At 56.7% G+C, this 23,079-nt stretch overlaps 1 protein-coding gene across 2 annotated transcripts in view; it reads right to left on the bottom strand.

The window, feature by feature from the left end:
• The window catches only part of PEPD (peptidase D), a 116,593-nt gene that overhangs the window by 3,008 nt on the left and 90,506 nt on the right, over window positions 1–23,079 (bottom strand). For both annotated transcript variants that reach the window (XM_081275286.1, XM_081275287.1), the window contains 4 exons: window positions 22,009–22,077; window positions 20,386–20,463; window positions 10,583–10,731; window positions 1,757–1,941 (listed from right to left, as the gene is read on the bottom strand). In XM_081275286.1, the coding sequence (XP_081131412.1) occupies window positions 1,757–1,941; window positions 10,583–10,731; window positions 20,386–20,463; window positions 22,009–22,077 (481 nt within the window). The remainder of the gene's footprint in view (window positions 1–1,756; window positions 1,942–10,582; window positions 10,732–20,385; window positions 20,464–22,008; window positions 22,078–23,079) is intronic.

The following is a 23,079-nucleotide window of genomic DNA, read 5'->3' as shown; positions in this document are numbered from 1 at the left end:
CCTGGGTCTCTACTCCAGAATCTTCCTGCTCCTACCACCCAAAGCTACACCTGCCCCTTGGCATCCCCTCCCTGCCCCTTTCCTTCATGCTACACCCTTAGTGCCTGTCCCCTTCTCCCCACTCCAGGGCTTTCAAAGCTAGGGATTTGGCCAAGCCCAGACAAAGACATGCCTCTTTCTCCAGGCCACCCTCCCTCCCTGTGGACCCCTAGGCTTGCAGGGGGAGACAGGTTGCCTATGCATGGAGATCCGCTTCTCTCCTCCCAGAGAGTTTCAAACCCATCACTCCAACTGAGGTTGGGGGAGAAGGGAAGGGATCCTAGGGGGCTTAGGGAGTATGCCCATCCCAGCCCACTGAGCACAGGAAACAGGGCACAGGCCCGGGATATGCTTGGGAGACCAGCCCAACGGCTGGGCAGAGAGCATGAAGGGCTGGGTGGAGTGGGCACAGGCCCGTGATGGAGAGATCACGGGCCTCCCCTGGCCCAGGACACCAGCCTAGCTGGGGGTGCCCATGCTGTGCCCATAACTGCCTCTGCCTGGGCGGAGGGCTTGACGAAGCCCCAACTTTTACTGGGCTCTGAGCAGAGAAGACCCAGATGTGTCTGTAGGCCTGAAATAAAATAAATGACTTTTATAGGAAAAGCCATATTTTTTCCACAGTGTTTATCTGTCAGAAGAATAGACTCTGTGAGCACAAAGGGCTGCTTACTGGAAAAGATGAAAACAGTTTGCTGCCAATTTTCTTTGGTGGAAAAAAAGTGCTTTGGCGACTAATGAATAACGAACCTCAGCTAACAATGTCTGGAAGGCCCTGCTCTTGGCTCCCTACACACAATGGGAAGGATAGAAATTAGGAAATTAAAACTGATTTTGTTTCTCCAAATTTAACTGTTTACACTTGAGGAAAAAATAATTGAATAATAATGCTTCTCTTGAGCAATTCCACTCCCCCCTCAAATCATTCTTAGTGCTTTCAAAATACCCTGCAGCCAAGAGGCCAAGCCTACTCTTGGCTAACTGGCTGGTGGGCCCCAGGGCGTGCACCGATTGCATAATCAGCCCCCTGCGCAGTGGGCGCCAGGCCAGGCAGCAGGGACGCTCACCCCGCCCACAGGGGCCCAAAGGGGCTATAGCCACCTGCCTGGTAGGGCCTCCTGTGGGCCCTCAAGCACCCTCTGGGTGGTCCTGTGAGGGCTGGGTGGTAAGAGGAGGAGGGGAAGTTGTCTGGAGATGACCCCCAACAAGCCTTTCTGCCCTGTCAGAGGTCCAAAAAGTGACTGGGGATAAGCCAGCTCCAGGGCCACAGGTGTGCTGGCCCAGGGGCCTGGGAGGCAGAGGGCATGCCAGCCAGCGAACAGGGGCAAGGGCTCTGCCGCTGGGCTTGTGAGGGGTGAGGTAAGTGAATGAAGTCAGAGGCGAAGGAATCAGTGCAGGTCTGTCACTAAGACCTGGCTTCGGGCCCATTGTCCCATGCACTATATACCTACTACCTACCACCCTCTGGGCAGAGGATACTTGTCCCAAGGTCCAGCATACAGAGGCATGCAACTCCATGCCTAGGTCCTGTGGTCACAGCCACTGGATGAGGAATCCACCCCTGCCTTAACCAGGGCCCCAATCCCCCATCTCTTCCCCTCTGTATCCCCAGGGAGCCCCACCTCTCCTGTCTCTCAGAACCCACTCTGCACCAAAGACAGCCAGGCTCAGTGACAGCCCACAAGCAGGCCAACTGGGACAACATGTCCACACTGACCTCAGGATAGCCTCCCACATCGTGGACGTCAAGGCCCAGGAGGTGGCCGAGCCCGTGAGGCATGAACACGGCTCCCAGATGGACCTCGACCATGGCATCCACGCTGCCCTGCAGAATCCCGATGCGCGCCAGCTCCTCCAGGTGAATGCGGTCAGCCAGACGGTGCATGTCAGGCCACCAGACACCTGTGACCCAAAGAGAGGCTGCAGTGAGTTGGGGCTCCACAGGGCAAGGGATGGGGAGACACAAAGCCCTCACATAGGCTGGGTAAGAGCACCTGGAGTGAAGGACCCAAGTGTCACTCCAGGGACCAAGGGCAATGTAGCCTAGGTGGCCTTCTGTACTGGCCTTTTCCAGTCAAAGCCTGGACCTCCAGATGCTCTGCCTCCCTATTCTGCCTCACGGGTACACTTCTGTCACCCATGGCCAGGGCCCCAGGCCAGGTGTACTCCAGCCCATGCAGTGCCCACTCCTGCCTAGAGTGTTTCTGGGGCTGGGGAGCCCAGCAAGATCCCTGGGCACCAGAAGAAAAGCACATGTCTCTCCAGGGGCAGATGTGGGTGGCTCAGGCCCAAAGGCTACCTCGGAAGTTCAGGCCTAAGTTTTGCTGCTGTGGGGCAAGGGGAGGCCGGAGGCTTGGTGGTGGTAATGGGTGTCCCTGTATATCCTGAAAGGCCAGGGTACCCTCAGAGGCACTGCAGGGAGCAGAGGTGTCTGGGTGAAGGAGAAGCTCTCTCAGCACCAGTGGGCAGGGATCTGGGCCTGGCCTGCTCTAGCACTGCAGCCATCTCCCTGGAAGCCCGGGCGTGCAAGCCCAGGCTGCTAATCAAATGCATCTTCACCCCATTCCCAGGCCCAGGATCACTGTAGAGACCCTTGTAAGCAGAGCCCTGGGGGCCACACAGGCTCTGTGGGGCCAAGGGGCCTTTGGGAGCTGCAACATAGGTCACTTGGAGAGCTGCTGTCAGGCTGGGCCAGCATCAGGGTCTGCCTGAGCTCTGGGAATCTCCCTGTACCTCCCGGAAGGGCTTCCACCCCATTTCTGGACCCATCCTGAGCACCAGACAAGGATCCCAGGCCAGCAAAGCTTCCTGCCCTGACCTCATGAGGGTAGAGGGCCACGTGCTGGCTGAGGCCAGTGGCCCAGGACATGACAAGCAAGCCCGGTGAGGGCCCAGGTCACTGTAGTGCTCTGGCACTGGAGCCAAGGGCAACCTTGGCTCCAGAGGCCCTCCCCACCATGTCCTGCCTTGGCTCAGAGCTAGACCTGTCCTCACATATGGCCCTGACCTTGGTGACCTCTGATGCAAGAGGGAAGGGCTGGGGATCCCACACCGAGAGGGGCTTTGCTGGATCCTGAATTGACAAGCACTGGGCCATGAGGCTCAGGACTCAATGGGATGAAGAGAAATGAGGGCCTACCCAGGGACACAGGTCACCACCCCTCAACACTCACTGGGCACCAGCCCTTCAGGTTTGGGCCACTTCCCTGACAGAGACGGACACCCCACAGCTGGGGTCATGGAGTGGCTCAAACATGTTCACAGGCAGTGGCCCAAGGCTACAGGGGGTGGAGACCTGGAGACAGAAGAATACACTCTTTGGAGTCTAGTTTCCAGCCCAGCCCCATCTACCTACCAGAGCCAGCAAGGTGCTGGGGTGGGCGCAGTCTTCCTAGGTCTGGAATCTGGCTACTGGGCAGGCTTGGGGTGCCCCTGGCCATTACTGGCTCATTTATAGAGGAGTCTCAGGCCCACACAGCACCTTGGCTCCTGTGCTCCTATGGGTGGAGCCAGGGTGGCGAGCTTTCTCTGATGGTCAGCCTTCCTGAAATGGGGACCAACCGAGTAACTAGAATTCCAGCTCAGCTTGTCACCAGCTGTGTAACCTGGGCAAGCTCCCCCACTTCTGAGTCTCTGTTGCTGCCTCTGTCAAGGAGTCACAATGCTGACCTTCGAAAGACGGCTACCGTCTGATGTCTACGGGAAGCTATGGACATTAGCCACTATTGATAGATCGCTTATAACCAACCAGGACTGATTTCAACCCTGCTGGTCACCATGCTCCAGGGCTACGCCTTCCTCTCCTCTAGCTACTGCTCTTCCCTAAGATGCCCATGGCCAGGCCCAACAATCCCACCCCAGCCCACCCTGGGCTTCCTCCGCAGGACTCCCCAGAGGCTGGGCCACCTTTCTGCTCCAGAAGCATATGGAGCCTTTCCATGTCAGACTCTGGGCCATGACCCACTGCATCCTTGGGACCTCAGCAAGAAAGCCATGGCCTCCCTGAAGACCCTCCCCAGACACTCTTCCTAGCACCTTCTGGTCGCTAGACAGTCTTACTTGCTTCTCTCGTCTCCACGGCCTGGCAGAGCGAGTGCGCCTGAGGTGCTACAAGTCCCCAACAGCTCTGCAAACTCAGCTCCTATCCGGCTCTCTGAGATGCCTTCTTAGATGGGAACCTTCTCCAGTCACCAAAGGGCATCCCCAGGAAATGCAGTCTCCCTTCCAACTTGACTCATTTCAACAGTGGGGCTGCAGGCTTGGTCCGGCCTCAGCAGAAGGTGGAATCAGGTATAAATCATACCCTATGGTGGCCCCTTGCCCAGGGCCTGTCTGGCTGTGTGGCTCAGGCAGCTCAGTGGCGCCTCCAGGGCCCCTTGCCTGTGTACCCTGGGGAAAGGCCTGTGCGTGGCTCTCTTGGCTGTGAGTGGGAAGTTCCTGCCTGTGTGTGGTTAGGGTTGTGACAGTGATTCAACCTCCAGCGACTTGGCCCAGTGTCTGGCCCGGATGGTGGTTACGACACCCAGTACTGGGGCAGGGCCCCCGAAGTGTGTGAAGGTTAGCGTCCTTGAGCTAGGCTTGAGGGTGGGCACAAACTAGAGAGCCTCCCTGGAGGCCAAGGCCTACCCTGACTCCTGGACTCCTCCCACCTCAGCAATCTGTGGCACCTAGAGCCCACTGTTCTGAGCCAGAAGGCATTCTGGACCCCATACCTGCCCACTCTGGGGAGGCCACATTGCAGAGAAGGTGTAGGTAGCCCAACTCTCCCCTCCACTTCTAGCCAGCACCAAATCTTGTCCTGGCTTCCCTGAAACATCTCCTGAGGCTGCGCCCTGTCTCTCCCAGGGCCCTGCCCACTTTTCACCCCAGTCATATCCTGCAAACTGCTCAGAAATGGGCAAACAGCCGAGAACAAAGCCCAGGTTCCTCAGCTGGCCTCTGACTCCAGCCTCATCCCTCACCCACTCCTGGGTGTAGCAGCCAGACCAGGGCAGCAGTCAGACCAAAGTTCTGAGAGCCATGATTCTGACCATGGTTCTGAGAGCTGATACTTCCTGTGCTTTCCACCTGTTCTTCTTGGATGGGACCTTGGCCTCCAAGCACCCAGTCCTCCTCATACTGGGCCTCTTGTTGAGGCACTTCCTCCAGGAAGCCCTCTCTAACTGCCCCTTCCTTGCTGCCACAGCCCTTCTACTACAGCATAGCACAAGGGCACAGTGTGGGCCTGGTTTGGGCCTCTGTGTCCACAGAGCGTGGGGCTTGGGCTCTGCTCTATGCCTGGCATGTGGCACATGTGTGGTGAATATAAGGAGCGCTGGTCTCCCTCCTGGCCCTCTCGTAGCCAGTGCTGTGATCCTGTGGCCCACTCTGTGAACACACACGCAGCCTGGGCAGGGTAGTTGCATGGTTAGTGCCACACCATCTGCCTCATGAAATTGTTGGGCTCAAAGAAACAAGAGCTCCCAGTGCCCAGGCCCCAGGATGTGTATGAGCAGCCCCAGGTTACTGCCTAGTCTTCTGGTGCCCACCTGGTCCCCTCAGGCACACTCTCTCCTGAAGGCCTGCTGGGCCGGGGCCCAGGCTGGCTCCTCAGCTCCTCAGAGCTGTGAGGCTTCCTGCCCAGAGTATGACATCCCAGGCTCCCAGGCCTAAGCCCAGCTGAGAAGGCAGTAGAAGGCCCCCGGGCTGCATCCTGAGTCACTTCCAGACAAAGAGCTCGCTTCATTTGTGGACAATGGCCCTCGGGGGATGGATGACATGCAAGCCAGGGTCTGGGGGTGCAGGAGGGAAGGCCCAGGGCTCAGTCCCAGGGCAGAACTACAGGGAGCTTCGGGGCAAGCCAAGTTGGCATGAGGCTGAGGGCCTACGGCCCGGCCCACCCTGCCTGTCTCAGGGACCCACTCACCCTGCGCAAGGGCAAGAAGTATGCCTGCCCACACTATAGGTGTCTTGCTGTGCACTCCCTGGGGTCTTCCCCTACACCCTGCCGAAGCACCCCAAGGGAGGACACAAAGGCAGGAAGCTTGCCCAGCATCCTGCCACCAGCAGGAAGGGAGGACACAGGGCACCATACAGCCCTATCTGACCTGGCTTCTGCCACAGAGAGCAGCATGGCTAGGGTGACAGGTACCTTGTACCTGTCTGCCTGACCCTCATATTCCTCCCGATCTGTAAGGGCGAGGCCGAAGGGAAGTCCAAACACTTGGTTCTGCCCCTGCCCACCTGGGAGGGAGGCAAAACACCAGGAAAGGTCCACAGAGTCCACATGTTGGGTGGGCACTGCCCCCTGTCCCTCCCCCAGCTAGCTGGTCACCCCTGCAACTACGTTCCTCCCTTACCTTCAGGCCCATTCTAGGATGAGGGCACTTCCTATGACGGGGTGTCGTGAGTGGAGGCTACAGGGTTGGGGCTCATGTGAGAGCACAGGAGGGAGGGCCCCCTGCCTAGGGCAGGGGATGCAAGCCCAGGGAGTAGCACGGGCAGGGTGGGGGAGACGCACGGGCAGGGTGAGAGAGGACGCCTGCTGGCAGTGAGTGCGGAGGCCTCAGTGTCAGGGCCACCCAGTGGCTGGAGAGCCTGGGGCTCTGCAGGACCATGTACTATCAGCTCCAGGGCAGCCTTACAGCCGTGCTAGCTCTGACCTCTGACTCCGGGCACCCCCGTGGGCTCGGCCCACCCCTCTCCAGTAGCACCTTTCCTTTTTGAACCCTTTCTATGGCTAGGCTTCCTGGTGCCACGGAGACCAGGCAGTATGCAATGGCAGGCCTCTTGCCCTAACCCCAAAGCCACAGTGGACTTGGATTCCGGCCACCAGAAGCCAAAGCTGGTTCACGGCCTCATGAAGATGGAATTCTCCCAGGTGCTGGAGCCGTCAGTCTGTCCAGCCCACCCTCCTGCCCACCAGGGCTCCCTGCCTGAGTTCAGCCCTCCTTTCCTCGTTCTGAGTGGCCATGAGGAATGCTTTGCCCCCCCCCCTTGCCCCGGGATGGGGGGCCAAGGACTGCATTCCTCAATTCCCCGGGGGCTCTATCCACCAGGGTCTATGTGTGATTATTAATTTCTGCCTCTCCTCTGGGCATCACTGTGTGACTTCCTGCATGTCTTTATTTACTCTTCCCTGGAAGGTCACAGGAAGCAGTCAAGCAGTCTCAGTGGGGTGTTTGTCTTGGCCCAGGAGCTCAGCCCACAACCCGGGGGCATTCCCACTGGGACAGACAGGGGTCCAACCTGGCCATAGCTGCCCCGACGCTGTGGAGAAACCATCTGCCTCTACCTGGGAAGCGGCTCTGTGGGCACAGGACTTCCAATGCCCCAGTGCTGGGTCTATACCATATGACCCAGATGGGGCCCAGCTCTGCCCTTGGGAGCCTTGGTGTGTCACAATCTGGCAGTATGGGTGGTTAAAATGCATACAGGGTAATGCTGGGGCCTCTGTCCCACTCTCTCATACAAGGGATCCTTGGAAGCCTCAGTGTAGGCTCCCTGACCAGGTCTGTGCTGGGGGGGAAGTTGGGGTGTAAGCAAGAGTGGACCTTGGGTGAGCAAGAGTGTGCCTCTCACGGTCTGCAGGGACCAGCTCAGGTGAACTGGCCTAGTGGCTCCGGGCATCCCTGGCTAGACCTGAGGCTGCCCCACGAGTCAGCGTGAGCAGAGGCTACACTCACTGGAAGGCCCTCCATGGGAGGGGTGCTCTGGCTTCCTGGAGAGGGCCTGTGCTTACAGACAGTGGGAGAAGACACCACACCCCACCTTCCCCAGCCCAAACCACCTGCCATCTGAAACACTGATCACTTGAACTGATTGGTGTATTCAAGACTGAGGAAAAATGCTCATCTGTGGTGTGAAGACGGGAGACGTATCCCTGTGGTGATGACTCCACAGACAAAGGACAACATGTCCCATGGTTTCAAAGTCAAATTAAAAAGGGACAAAGTGCATCCTCCCCAACTTTGTTCTACTCTGATACCTCGTCTGTAGACTTTACCTTTCCATATTGGTCTTCTTTTAGGGGCTTGTAGGGCTGGGGCCTTGAGGTGCCCCCAGAATCCCCCCCTCCCCTGGCTCCCTAAGCTCTAGTTGGGTCTTTTGGAGATGGACCAGGGGCCATCCAGAAAGGCCCGCTCACAACATGCCTCCTTTGACAATGACTGCTGCTGATGTTGCTTCCCAAACAGCCCTTGGCCCCGTGATCATGGCTGTGTCTTCCCAGCAATGGGCCAGGGGGCCGCAGGGAACTGTTCAGCCAGATGCTGAGCCAGCAAGCTCTGGGTCCGCGAGAGGCCACATCCTGGGGCTCTTACAGTTCTAGAGCTCGCAATCTTTTTCTTCTTTTTAAAATCAAAGCTCCATGGAGGGGTACAAATCTGACTACCACAGCCCCCCGTTTAGGAACTCCAAGTCTAATTTCAGGCCTGTCACGGCCAGGGCCCCAGAGGGCCCCAAAGCCTCTGTTCACCATCCCCGGAACACGGAGGAGACACTGGGCTGCAGCCAGCTCTCTGCTGGCCCTTAACTAGAGGGCTGATGCCAGTGTCTGGAGCTGGCTGAGCCCACCCTGGAGCGGATTCTGCTTTGAGACAGGGAGGGGGACTATGGAAGCCATTTGGGGCACGAGGAGGCTGAAGGATGGGAGCAAGGCACACAGCCAGCAGGCAGCCGAGCTGGAGTGAGCGCGGGTCTCTGGGCCTGGGGCTCATTTCTAGACCCTGGAGCCTCGCTCTGGTGCTCCACTGTGCTGGCTCTCTTGCTGCAGTGACCCTCATGTGGCTTGTAGAAGACGCCTGAGCTCCCCCTACCCCAGAGGCCTGGGGCCTGCACAGCAGGGGAAGGAGGTGGTGAGTGAGCGCTGGAGGAAGCAGGGGCTGGGGCGTCTATTACCTGAAACACCAGGTGCTCTCTGCCTTCAACCCTATGAAGAAAGTGGCTGAGCAGCTCAGGAGGACTTCAGGTTCAAAGCCAGCCTCCGCAACTTAGTGAAACCCCGTCTCAAAATTAAAAAAAGGGCTGGGCATGTGGCTCAGTGGTTACGCACCCCTGGATTCAATCCCTGGTACCATTAAAACAACAACAACAACAAAAACAAGTGGCGGGAGCCTCTGCAGCCAGCTGGTTCACCCCCAGGAGCTCACTCCCACACTGGCCTAGTAGGTCCTGCACCTCTGAGCTGCCCCAGCTCTGGCCCCACTCACACCTCCTCTCCCTACCTCTATGGATTGGTGACAGCACCCAATGCCATTCTGTTGCTTATAACCAAAGATGCAGAAGTCAGTGTCCTGGTGGGAGAGCTGTGCCTTGGGCAGTGTAGGCGAGTCACCAGGTCAGATTGGAAGAGAGGCAGGGAAAGCCCATCCTTACCGCAGGACAGGCTGCAGCCAAACAGATCATTAGGCATGGCCAGTGGTGGACAGCAGTCACGTGTCCCCAAGAGGGCTCAGCCTGGGGGATAACTGGCTCATGGTACCTTGATTGGGCTGTAAGGAATCAAAGGCCTGCAGGATGGGCTTCTCTGAAGCCCAGGAGGATCTGAAGCAAGAGTATGGCACATCTGTAAATTATCCTATCCAGGCAAAGGTGACAAGTCAGGGTTCCCTGGTCACTGCTGGAAAAGGGTCTCTTCCTGAGGAGAAACAGCCAAACACTGGAGCTGGCACTTGAGCAGGTATGTGCTGAGCCTACCCATCTCAGAACTAAGGACGCCCGGGGCTCACTGGAGGGAACGTGGCTGACAACTGAAACAGGGAGAATGGGAGGACCCGATGGGCCTGGAAGGGACGTCAGAAAGGCAGTCTTGCTTGGGGGGACACTTTCTCCCCTCCAGAGGACCACCTCAGTGGGCCAAGCCTGCCATATATGGACATCAGGAGGCAGAGCAGTGAGGCCTCTGGAAGCTGCCCGGGGGTGGGGGACACACATGGAAAACTGGGGGCCAGGCAGGAGCAGGATCACAACATGCTGGCCAAGGCTGGCTGTGGGGAGAGAGTGGCAGGCGTGGGCCTAGACTCACCCTCATCACACAGTGACCGTGACCTCTACAGAGCCTGAACATGAGCCAGGCAGATGCTTGAAGGTGTTTCCCATGGCTCAGCCCAGTCCTCGAGAGCTGCTGCCTCCCCAAGTACCGATAGGGAACAGTCACCCAGGGAAAGAGCTTTCTGTCCAAGGTCACAGAGCTGCTGAGTGGACCTGGAACCTGTTCCAGTGTCCACCCAGATGCCAGTGTCCAAGCCTGGCCAACTCTCCCTCAAGTGGACTCTGCTTTGGGACAAGGCACGGGACATGCTGACATTCTGATGACCAGTGTGGGCGGAGGGATGTGCAGAAGAGGTGGCCAGTTGGGACATGGGGTGACTTTGGGCTGAGCTCCCAGACTACAGCCTTCTTCCTGATTGGTGGTCAGTTCTGTTTCCTGGCGTGGCCTGAAGACTGACTCATCAGAGTCTGACTGGTCACGTGTGGAGGGGTAGATGCAGGTGCCTGTCACAAGGCTGCCCCCTCCCCATGCCAAGGTGTCCTCCTCAGCTGGCCCCACTCCCTCTCCCCTCACCTGGCTTCATAGTGCTCATGACAGCACGGCAGCTCCGCAGCACCGCCTCGTAGATGGCCTTCTGGTCCTCGGTGAACTTGCCATTGGCTGGAAAGGAGCAGGTGATATCCGAGGCGAAGCAGTAATACTCACCTCCCATGTCGAACAGGCTGCAGGGAGAGGAGGGTAGGAGGTGAGCGGGCACTCAGGGTGCCTCCTTGCTCCCTTCCCATGTACGGGACTCAAGGATGGCTTCCTTTGGCCCGGATGCAGTAGGGTATCGTGACCACCCCACCTTGAGAAGGTGACCAGCATAGGCAGCTCCAACCTGGCGTTCCCCGGAAGAGCATGAGTAGTAGAGGAACCCAGACCTCTATCCCCAGCAAAGAGAGTGGCACAGGGCTCAGCCTCAGCAGGGCAGGCCGAGGAGAGTGGGGCTTCCCTCCACAGCCTAGCCCCTGTGGGGACTCACTTGGAGAACTGAGACAGACAGACACGTCCCCAGGCCCCTACATGCCACCTGACTCCATATGAACATGTCAACAGATCCCCTAGGTCTGCCCTTTACTCAGCAAGAAAGGGAGAAGGAAGAAGCCTGGGGATGGACACAGGACACACTGTCTACAAGAGAATGCGACGTGGGGCCATGTCACCTGCTTCCCTAAATGTGCATCTCTACCACGCGGCCTGCGCAGTGGTTTCATTAATGAGGTTCTAGGCATAAAGTTAGTTAGAAGAGATCGAAATAAAACACACAGACCAGTTACCTTATTTATATTGCTAGGTCCGAGACGGCTCACCTCTCTGGTTCCCACCTCTAGCCGCCCAGCAGGGCAGCGAGGATTACTCAGGGCTAGCAGGAGAAAGAGAGAGTGAACACGCCGGGGAGTAGCCTTTTATTGGGGAACAAGAGATTCAGGGGAGAATTCCATCCAATGAAGGTTGGGGGGGGGGCTGCACTCCAAGGTCAGGGTCAGTGATTGGGTCCCCGGGGTCAGTGGTCAGGCACACCCCCACACGGATGGGCTCTCTCATCAGGAAAGGGTGGGGAAAGCTTCGACAGAGCCAAAGCGCCTCAGGCCCTTAACGGGAGTCACCCAATCACGTGTCAGAATGGCTTCCCACATGCATCTGGGTGAACACTTGGCAGATGGCTGGTACCTCTGGCTGTGCTTCAGCTCAGGGATCCCCTGCCCAGAGGACGGTGCCCAACACTATCTCCCCACTGAGGTGTGACAGATTTGTCCTGCCAGGGCCTGAGGGAGGGGTAGGAAGGGAATGTCAAGAGGATGGCCTCATATCCAGCAGGACTTTCCTGGGGCTGAATGGACATGGCTGCTGCCTGCGACCCTGGCATCCCCAGGTGGCTGAGCAGGGCACAGGGAGGGCACACAGTAGGGGAAGACAGGAGAGGCCCAGGAGCCAGGGGGCAGTAGTGTGACAGATGGCCAGATCTGCTCCATCAATCAGGAGGATGCAGTAGAGCTGCCCTACTGGACATCATGTTGGGGCCCCTGACACAGCAGGGCCTGGAAGGAGCAGGGACAGCCCCTGCTACATAAAGGGCCATGGGGAGGGCCGATGAGAATCCTGCCCTGCTCACCCTGTGACCAAGAGCCAGACAGAACATGTCTGCACACGTTGGGTCCAGGTCTGGCTTCCAGGAGGGTCCAGAAGGGCCCCCATGGTATGGGGTCACCCAGTGGGCCAGGAGGAGCCTGGGTAGAAGCAAAGGGGTACACAGATGGTTCACCTCCTTCTCCCCATCCCACCTCAGCTTTAGAAGCTGCTGGCAACAGTGGAGGCCATTAGCTCCTTCTTGAGGTCACGGCAGAGTCACAACGATCCTCATGAAACTGGCTGAGGAACATAGATCTAGCCCCTGGCTTGGTTTCTTGCCCGTGTGTTCAAGGCCAGGTGACCACAGGGGCAGGCCAGCTGAGAAGGTGGGAGCTGCCCTTTTGCACTGGCCAAGTCCAGTTCTGCTCGGTGTCTGGCTCCATCCTGGGATTCCTGTGGGGGTCCATCTACAGCAGCACAAATCCTGGCAAATTGGAGCGTGGGGCACCACTGTGGCTTCCTTTACAAGGGCCTCTCACCCAAATCCAACTGTAGTGGTAACCACAAACATTCCAGAAGCTGCCTGTGTGCTGGTCTTTGCGTGGAAGAGAACAGAGCGGGGGACCCTGGGCCCATGTGTGAAGCAAGGGACTGCCACCCTACAGAAGCAGATTTAAAGGAAAAGCCTGAATGCACAGGATCCCCAGATGCTTTGCTGGAGTCCAAAGTCCTCAGATGGGCACGTTTGAATCTCCTGCCTTTTCTGATTGCAAAACACCATAAATAGAGTCAACAGTGCAGGAAGCCCAGGTAACAACTCAGGTGACTCTCAGGGGGTACAGCAGAGCCCCCACTCACATGACAGAGAACTTGGGGTCGGGTCAAAGTCTCAGGGGGAACCCTGCCTGGAGCAGACCTAGGGGGACCTGGGCCTCACTTGAGGCTGACTTGCAAGGAACCAGAGACACTGGAGCTGACACACCCAGGCGCTGGCTCCCCAGGAGGCTGCAGATGCAAAGGCAGTAGGGGCCAACAGTTGCCTGTAGGATTACTCCTACATGGGGCACACTTCCCTCAGAGATGACCTGGAGGGTGGGGCACATCTCAGCTCTAAACTGTAGGGAAATTGAGCCTATTAACACTGGTACAAAAAGCCCTGAGTCACAACTCAGTGCCCAGCCCTACAATGAGCTCTCTTTTCCTGGCTCCAGCGTTCAGACTTTAAGACCTCAGTTTTCCCACCTTTAAAATGGGACCACGACAGTTGCTGCAGGTTTGTGTCCTCCTGGGGCCAGCGTTCAGGCAGCAGTGGGGATGGAGCTGCGTGGGGCCCCGGCCTAGTTTTGCCTGGGGAAAGCAAGTGTTTTCATTTGGGCTCCCTGGAGTCAACAGAGGAAAATGGTTTGCGGTTTGTTGGTTTAGAATATCCAAGAATGGACTGGGCAGACAGGACAGAGCCAGGAGTGTGGGGGACACAGATTCCTGGGGGTGCCACATCAGAGGGTGACCTGCAGCAGCCCTCTGGGGCAAAAAGTTCTATTGGACTGTGTTGATCTAAAAGAAAAACAGAAATTGAACTATTTAAAAAATCAGGAAGCCCACAAGAACACACCAAATACTGGAATCATCTAGAACAGTAAAAAATAAGACTCTTCAGGGCAAACCAGACTCTGAACCAAGTCTTCCCAGCCCTCTTCAATAAAACAGAAAGAGCGTGGGATGGAAGGCTTTTGGATTTCTTCAGCCAGCCTGGCTTTATCTTCCAGCTTCTAGAAGACTTCAACTGTATTTTTTTGTTTTAAATCATCCACTTTCTGGAAAAGGAAGTATACACCCGCCAGCCAGCTCCATCCTGCCCAGCAGTACTCGGGCACGGGGCTAGAGTCTATTTTTGTGTTCTCAGTTCCCTATCTTTTTCTGCCTTTTTTTTTTTTTTTAATCTCCCTCAGAGTTTCTACATGCTAAGCGATTCAGATTCAAGCCATTCTGGAATCCAGGGATAAAAGCCATCTCTTTTATAAATCATCTCCTTCCAACTCCTCTGTTCACTTCATCCATACTCTGAATGCAAAATGACAATGGAATTTGCTCATACTTGGCTCAATTGAGAACGCAGGATGCCTCCTTCCCGGCTGCCTGGGGACACCCACCAGGGACACTACTATCATTGGCCCAGTGAATCTGTGTAATAATCTGAGACATCTGGGGAGAGATTACACATCTCCCAGCAATATGCTGGCGTCTCGTTCCCCACATGTGTTCCTATAGCTGCGCTTCTGGCTGCGATGAGAGGTTCTGTCTTCCGCTGGCTCTTCCTGGGCAGCTCCAGGCCTGGGCTACCTGCCACCATTGGCCCACCCAGACCCTCCTGGGTCCCTCTCCAGACCCCACCCCGCAGGGCCTGGCCAGCCCGCAGGCAGAAGGCGTCTGAGGGAAGTGCTGCAACGTTCAGCAAGAGCCACTCTGCAGCATGGAGCTTCACCTTCATCTCTGAGTGTGCGGCACAGCTCTTAGCTGCTTTTCTCTGAAGACTGACATCTTACACATGTGTGTGTGTGCAGGACCTTAGGGATAGGGAAGACCCTAAGACCTCAGTTTTCCCACCTTTAAAATGGGACTGCATCCCAGGTCAGGCTGTGAGGTTTGGAGCTGGAGGAAGCTCTCAATTCCCCCTAGAAACTCAATGGGAGAGAAAAAGGAAGGCAACTGGGTCTCTTTTCTATGTGTCTGCTGCAGTGGGCTGACCCTGATGACAGAGTGGTGAGTGTTGGCCTCCCTGGGGCACAGGCTGCTCCCAGTTCCCAGTCACACTTTCTGTGCAGTGCCAGCCTCCAGCTGTGGCCAACAGGGGCAAAGGTCATCCTTTGGGGTCCCAGAGGCTCCCTGGGGCCATGGGCTGACACGCCAGGTGAACCTCTCCCCAGGGCCTTTCTGGGCATGTCCGTCCCACTTTACCCAGCTTTGGGACAGCTGTTCCTACGGGGCTTGGGCAGACAGGAACAGTGCTCACGCAAGCAGCCCACGCCAACAGCAGCTTCCTGTCCCCAAGCCCCAGAGCCAGCAGTCCCTGGTGCATTCGCTGACGAGAGCAACCGTGCGCTGGGGCCTCCCAAGTCTGGAGAGAATCAACACTGCCATTTTACTGATGTCAGGGCCGGATGCAGAAGACCAGTGTCAGGTGGAGGCCCCGGGAAGAGCACCATGCTGCAGCTTGCCTGCTGTCCCTAAAGTATTGTGGGCCAAGGGCTGGGCGGCAGGGCAGTGCCGCTGTGGGTGAGGGGAGGCAGGCAGTCAATGTCAGGCGCACAGCACATGCTTTATTTCACTTTTTTGGCAACCAGTGTCTTGTGATGTCTGCGAGCACCCGGGCTGTCTAGACCAGGGCCCTTCAAACTGTAGGTCTTGACATCAACTGAGTGGGTGCCGCCTAGAAGCACTGACGAACCAAACAGAACGGAAAGAAAACACATGAGAGGGTGTCTGCCTGCCATCAGGGCACAGCTGCCTACAAGTGAGTCAGGGTACTTCTGAGATGGGGTTCGTTGAAGGCCATGGCCAACTCATCTCTGGATAGATGTCTGACCAGACCTGTACTGCTCCAAGGACTGGGCATGTCCTTAAGACCACTAAATGCTCAGGATAGGGGTCCCTAGTGACAATCAAGTGTCCCTCTGAGGAAGCAGCAAGGTGAGGGAGGGTCTCAGTTGAGCCTGGCATCAGGAAACAGGCCCTGAAGTGACACTCTTACTCTAAAGCCCACCAAAGCACCAGGCACCAGGAACAATGGGGCATGGAGGCTCCCCTCACCCCAGCCCCTTCGCCAGCAAGGGAAGAGCACCCTCAGGGGGTCATAGTGCCAGACAGACAATGGGGGTGGCAGAACTGTCCTACCCCAGCCTGCAAGGCCTAAGAGATACCAAGGGGCTGCTAAAGCCTGGGGTGAGTAGGCGTTCCCAGCCTGTGGGGCGGAGGGTTTGGCACCTCTGTGGTGAAGACAGTCATGCAGAGGAGGGCTCTGGTGCCACCCTTGCTTGGGGATGTGACCCTGGCAATGAGAGCAGCAGCACATGCCAGCCATATGTCACTCACAGTTCAGGGTGCCTTCAGGCACTGTCCTGGTATGAAATTGGTAGCCCTTATTTCTCTGGGCTTTGGTGACTACGAGTGGTGTCCCCCCCTCTGTAGGGCAGCTAGGGCTTCAGCCTAGCTATTTTCATGGCAGGGAGACAGATGAGGCCCTAGGCCATGGCAGGGAAGGAGGAAAGGAAACTGGCAAGCTGCTAAGCATGGAGGTTAGAGACAGGCCTCTCCTCCCCAGCTGGGCTGCAGGCCCACCTCCCATGCCCCCTCAGCAACACAGTAGACCACTACCCAGTGGGGGAGAGGCCCAGCCTGAGACAACACTGCCCTCTTCTGGCCAGTACAGGAAGGTCTGACTCACACCCACCAGTTACATTCTGACTTTAGTTGGGCAATCCAGGTCTGGGGCATCCTTGGGCCTGAACCCTATAAGGTTCAGAGAGCGGCTATAGTCCTCAGCCCTGCTGCCTTTTCTGGTGATGGGAAAGGTAGGAGATGGCAGATGAGGAGGGGTGTCCCAGCTACTTTCCAAGTCAGAGCCCACTGGAGGCACATCCTGGCCTTCTCCCTACCTATTCTGTGGGGTGAGCCTGCTTAGGGGACAGGAGAGGCAGGGAGCTGCAAGGCTCAGACTGGGAGTCCTGCAAAAGAGTGGCCCAGTTCCGAGGCCCTGCTTCCCAGTGGACTGAGACACAGCAGTGCTCCCTGGTGTCCATTGCCCAGGCTGGCTATGGGAGGACAGGGAAGAGCATGAGGGCTTAGAAGATGACTGGGTTGGGCGATAAGTCCTGAGCATGACTGTGCTCACACCTACCTGCTAGGGCTAGATGAGTGGGCAGGGGCCTTCTGGACACTTCCAAAGGGCCTCCAGGGACCCTGTTAGACACCAACCTTTGTGTGAACACACTGAAAGCATTCACTAGCAATGCTGCTTGCCATGCTTCTGTAAGCCTGTTCTAGAAGGCTGGCCTGCTTGCCTTAAAAAGGAAAATCAAAAGGGCTTGATAGCTCTTCTAGGACAGCAATCTGCTCATGGGGTTCATGGGGGAACCCCAGGCACACAGCTGAAGAGGGTTTTGGGAGCCAAGAGGAAAACTCCAAGAAGCTCCATGGCCACAGGCCTTGCACAAGGCCTACTGGCTCTGAACCAACCTGAGTGGGGGTCCTAGGGACAGGAAGGCAATCCATGCTCCTGTTCCTCCCCTTGGAGGCATGCAAACCAGGATCTAGCTTTGGAAAAGGGAGGGGCCCAGGGCAAGAAATGGGCTTTTCTCAGTTCTTGGTTGATGAACTTGACCTCAAGTATGAACCAGCATGTCTAATGAACAGGCCCTTGAGTGTGTGAGGACTGTGACCCCACAATGGCTCATGGTGGCCTGAGCCCAGCTCCAGATCCTATTACTGTGAGGACAGAGGAGATGGGGAATGGGCTTCATCAACCTCAAGCCCTACCTGCCTTTGGGAAAACCACTAGGCTTATATTGTGGTTTGATACCTTATGATGAAGTACCATAACTTTTATTTTGGGATAACAGAGTGATTTATTATTTACCAAATGCAGTAGGCACTCAGCAGATCAATTTCAATAAAACAATGGATTATAAATGCCGCCAGCAATCTGGCAGTAGCAGTAATCAACAAAACATGTTGTTCTAAATGCTGCATAATAAATTGACTATAATAAACTCATAATTATTCTACTGGCTACATTTCAAAGTCAGCACTAGAAAAACAAAATCACCAATTTGGGCTTGGCACGAACATTCGTGGGCTTCCTCCAATCCCTCCTGTCTACAGCTGCACCAGGAGACACAGGTGCCATGCACTGCCCAAGAGGGCTGAGATTCCAACACCTGGGAGGTGTGCAGATCTGATGTACACAGCACCCTGGCCTTGGCTCCACAGCATTACCGATCGGACTGGCCTCTCAGACCCTCTTTGGGTCAGATGGTAGGGAGTAGAGAAGCAGCCTCCTCCTCTGACATGTGCTGAACTCATGGAGCAGAAAAACTCATGGCTACCTGACTCTGGCACAAAGCCTTCTAGTTAGTTAGAGATGCCCCCACGACAGAGGGACCCTGCTGATATGGCTGGCCTTGGCCTTGGCCTCTGCCTCTGCCCTGGGTCTGGGTTCCTGTGTTCTATCCTCCTGACCCAGCCAGAATGGGTCACAGAGTCAAAGATTAGAAAAGTTCTCAGAAGAAAAGAGTCTGAAGAGCACAGGTGGTCTCCTAGGGGCTATCTTTGGTTCAGTCATGGCCCAGGGAGAGGGTGGCTATCTCTCCTTCCATGGTCTCTTGCTGAACCAAGTCTGGGGAGCCACTCCTCTCCCCAAATCCCTCTGCCTCACACCTGTGCCTGATACCCTTCTATGTCTCCTTTGCTCTCCAACACCAAGGTGAGCAGTGTAGGGTCAGAGGAGGAAACAGAGACAGATAAGGGAGGGCCCTGTTGGGGACACTGCCTCTGGGAGGGTAACTGAGCTCTGCTCTAACCTTCCCAGCCCTGGGCATGGCACAGCCTGGCCACTGCCTAGAGGCAGAGCAGCAAAGCCTGCAGAGTAGGCCCTGGCCCGAGTTCCTAGGGCCCAGCACGACCTTTAAGTCACAGAGACTCTGGATTAGTGTGGCCAGACAGGTCAACAAGATGGACACTGAGGCTCTGTTCATGGCCAGGTGGGTGGTGGTAATCTCTAGGTTCACTCTGGGCCTCAATCTCTGCAGGCTCCCATATCTGGACTTGCTGGTCAGGTGCCCCTGAAGGTTCCTCACACACCCCTTCAGCCACTGTGTGTAGCCCTGAGATGCGTGTGCCATCGCCACTTGCAGATGGGTGAACTGAGGCTCGGAGAGGAAAGGGGCTTTTCTTCCAGAAGGCTGAGTTGGGCTCCTGACAACAGTAGCCAGAACCCGAACATCCCATCCAGTGACTGACCTGGCTGAGCAGACTATGGCCAGTCAGTACTGGCATGCCCTGTGGCAGGGATGACCCCGGCTTAAGTGAGTTCCCATTAGTACAGCTCAGAGCACAGATCTCTCTGGGCAGCTGGGTGTTTGCCTGTCAGTCTATGCACAGGTGCTTGCACTCCTTGATAGATGTGGCAGAGGACTCCTGCGTGAGGCTCCCACCACTCCCTGTGGCAGGGCAAAGGCCTGCCCAGATGAGGCCAGGGCCAGGTCAGTGTGCAGCCATCATGGGAACTCCAGCTTGGGGAACGAGTGCATCGGGGAAGCTAAGGGGAAAGAGGGCAGCCCAGCTGCACTGGCCACCTGAGAAGCCATGACACTGCCTAGGGGCAGGGCATGGAGGTACCTTGTTCAGCTGCGTCAGCAATGGATGACAAGGGGCCCAAGGACCGGGGTGGAGGATGGTGGGGCACTCCTACCAATGGTCAGTGACCACAACACATTTGAAGGCCAAGACAGGGTGGCCCTATGTAGTTTGGGGCTGAGCATCTGAACAGCTCTCAACATCCCCACGCTGGATGGTGAGGAGGACAGGCAGGGAACTTGGCCACTATAGCTGAGGCCATATCTGTGTGTGTCCCTAGAACCCTACCAAGCCCATGAGTGCTACCCCAGGGTGCTCTTCCCTCCATGTTGGGATCTGTGAATAGGATTGCAGTTCTTGGTATGGAGGCCACGGTGCCTGCCCATGCAGCCTTTCATGTCCTCCACCAGGGGCTGAGATCACGGCACAGCATGCTTAGGACAGCCACCACCTTGGACTTGCTGAACCAACAGTTTGCATATGCCAAGAGGTCCTGTGGCTGAGGATGGCATGTTTCTGGGTATGGGGGACTCCTGGCCTCCAGGCACTAGGACACAGGGATGTAAGTATGGAGCTCTCTCTGAATGGAAAGAACAACCTGGCAGAGGCTGGGGACAGTTCAGCTCCTCCTCAGAAAGCCCAATATCCCATGGAAACACAGTGACCCTATTTTGCACCCACCTCATGGTGCTTATTTGCAGGGGACAGGGGATTCTGGCCCTGTAGAAAGCACCATGCAGGCAAGTAGCCTTGGCAGAGAAATCTGAGCGGTTTCTGGGAATCTTGCTGTGGTCAGCACTCTCAGGATAGGGACCCAGAGGCTCCCAGTGAACACTGACATCTACATTCCACTTGGCTGGGCTATTCACGTGCAGAGATGGAACTGGGACAGCCCAGGGGCCAGCTTCACTTACCACATGTCTCCATCCTGGATCGTACGGTCGTTGGGGGCCCCAGCATGTCCGTAGTGCAGTACAGATGCATTCTCACCGCTGCAAAGAGCCAGGAGGATGGTCAAAAGCTCATCCGCACCCAGCAGCCCTGGGAGGCTGGCACTCCAAGCCCTTACCCCAAGGACAGTGCTACCCATCCTTCAGCAGAGGCCATAAGTTGGCTGGACCAGGCCCACAACCTGAGATCAGGGGTGACATGGTGACCACCCACCCACCAGCCACAGCCTCTTGATTCATGACAGTGCTACCTGCAGGGCTTCTGGGCTGTGATTGCCACTCAGGCCACCACCCTCTGGTCTGGGGACGTGAACAGCACAGATGAAGAGCAGAAATGGAAACCTATAGTCCAATAGTTTGTGGACCTGGGAGATGGGGGGACCCTGTGGAAGCCCTCCTTTCCTGGAGACTAAAGGGAGACGGGGTCAATGGAAAGGCCCTGGCAGTCTCCACAGCCACCCTGGGGTCCTGGTTGGGGCTAGAGAGACAGGAAGCCAGCAGCTTCTCATTTATCCGTTGCCTCGAGAGAGCTTCCCTAATGAGCGATGCCTTTAAGAAAAAAGGACTTGTAAGGCTGTCCAAAGGAAAAAAAACAACAAAACCCAACCCCACCTGGGTGTAATATTTATGGCCCCATTTGGGAGTCTCAGGAATCATAAAAGTAGAAATAATGATTTTTCCCTCTATCCACCAGAGAAGAACATTTCCAAGGACTGAGATGCTCATATGTATTATTCATGTGTGAGGACGTGCACATCAGCAAGAGAAGCCCAGCTCCATCCTGGCTGCGCAGGGACCAGACCTGAGGGGCAGAGTCTCACAGAGCATGGAGTGAGCCCCAGAGCCAGGACATGCCTGTGCAATCACACATGGAGTGACAAACAGTCACAGACACCCACACCATAGTGCATATTCATGGCCACCACTTGCCTCTCCGTTCATGGTCATTGCTACCACTTGTGCACTCTGAGCAGACCCAGCCACGCACAGTGGATGCACACAGCCACACACACGGCCACACAGGACACCCCAGACACAACGTGCCACACACAGACACCTACAATGATATACACACTTACACAGACCCAACACCCCCATAACCATGACAGGATGGTCCTCATGCAGCCACACCAAGAGCTCCATGCTTACACACATGTGGACACACAACCACAGCCCCCTCACCAACACAGCTCTGTCCATGCTCCACCCCTGCTGCACACAGAAGCCACCCGTTCTAGGGTCCCAGTCCAGTCCCCGTATGCTCTGTGTGTACCTATGTGAAAGGGCAAGACAGTAGTGGCCCCAGGAGGGGTGGCCTCCTAGCGCTCAGCTCCTATGCCCATCACCAGGGATGGGAGAAAGGGGACGGAGGTATGCTTCTGGAGCAAGCTGGCTGCTTTCTCCTTCCCCTGATCCCAGGTCTGGCGGGTAGAGGCAACTTGAATCCTGGAGTCTTGGGGGCAAAAGTGACTTCCAGGCTTGGGTGGCCTGGTGTGTAAGTGAGCAAGTGACAAAGAAGCTCACAAAGAAGGCAGCACCCTCTCTCCTTCCCCGGACCTTCCCCCAGGAGACGGACGGTGTACTTACCTGCAGCAGATGCAGGTGTAGGAATTGTGGCGCATGCCACCCCGGGAGTAGCAGTAGTGCTGGAACAGGCTGCAGGAGAAACACAGGCTGAGATCACTGCAGCATGCACGAGTCCTCAGCCCAGGCTGTCTTCTGCTGTGGCCCCGAGAAGCCCGAGCTCCCCAGCGTATCTGTAGGGAAGAATCTGGGGGTTCTGAGCTGCGAGAGCCTGCCAGTCTCGCTGCCCCAGGGCTGCCCTGCCTCCCAGGCTCATTAGGAAGACAGAGAGATCACTGGAGTGGGCTGGGGCAGGGGCCACGTGCTTCTGTAGGGCTGGAGGAAGGGCCTTCCTGCAAGTCAGACCCCTCGTCTTGTCTTGTTGGGAAAGACAGGATGCAAAGCTGGAGAGGAACACGAGCCCTTTCAACCCCAGGGCCGTCCTGTGCTAGACAGAGGTGAGTGGTAGGCCGCATGGAGAGGGAGCAGGCCGGGCAGTCTCAGGGAAGCAGGGAAGGGCAGGTCTACAGGGCAGGCCCCGCTCCTCCCTGCCTGGGAAAGCAGTAAACCAGCTGAGGTCCCTGGACACACTCCTCCCTAAGCAGGTGGGCCCAGCAGTAAGGTCTGCAGGCAAAGGCAGGCACACCTCAGCCCCAGGTTGAGTCCAGTGAGTGTCAGGGAGGCCTCCATGAGAGCCAGACACCAGCAGCCAGAGGATGGCCGGACCTTGGCAAAGCCCAGCAGGACCAGGTGGGTGTCTACAGCGGCAGTAAGCTATCTCCTCCTGCTAGGTCGCCCATGGCAGATCTTAGAGATGGCTCCGAGGACTGATGGTCCAACCAGACTAGCCACATCCAAGTCCTGAACTCTAGGGAGGTGACACTGTCCAGAATTCTGGAGTGGCCCTGGTCCTCCTCCTCCCCCACCACATGCCCTGAGGCCTCCTCCCGGCATGAGACTGGGCTCTCAGGGACAAAGTGGCTCCTGAGGTTCTGTCCTAGTCTTCCACACACACCAGGTGCCTGGTCTCTGCAGAACCCAGCTGGTGAGACCGCAAGTGCAGGGAGCTGCCCTCACCCTACCCAGGCCTGGGTA

Source organism: Spermophilus citellus, assembly GCF_964194105.1.
Source record: "Spermophilus citellus genome assembly, chromosome: 18".
Taxonomy (NCBI): domain Eukaryota; kingdom Metazoa; phylum Chordata; class Mammalia; order Rodentia; family Sciuridae; genus Spermophilus; species Spermophilus citellus.
This window is presented reverse-complemented; position numbering and strand designations above follow the sequence as displayed.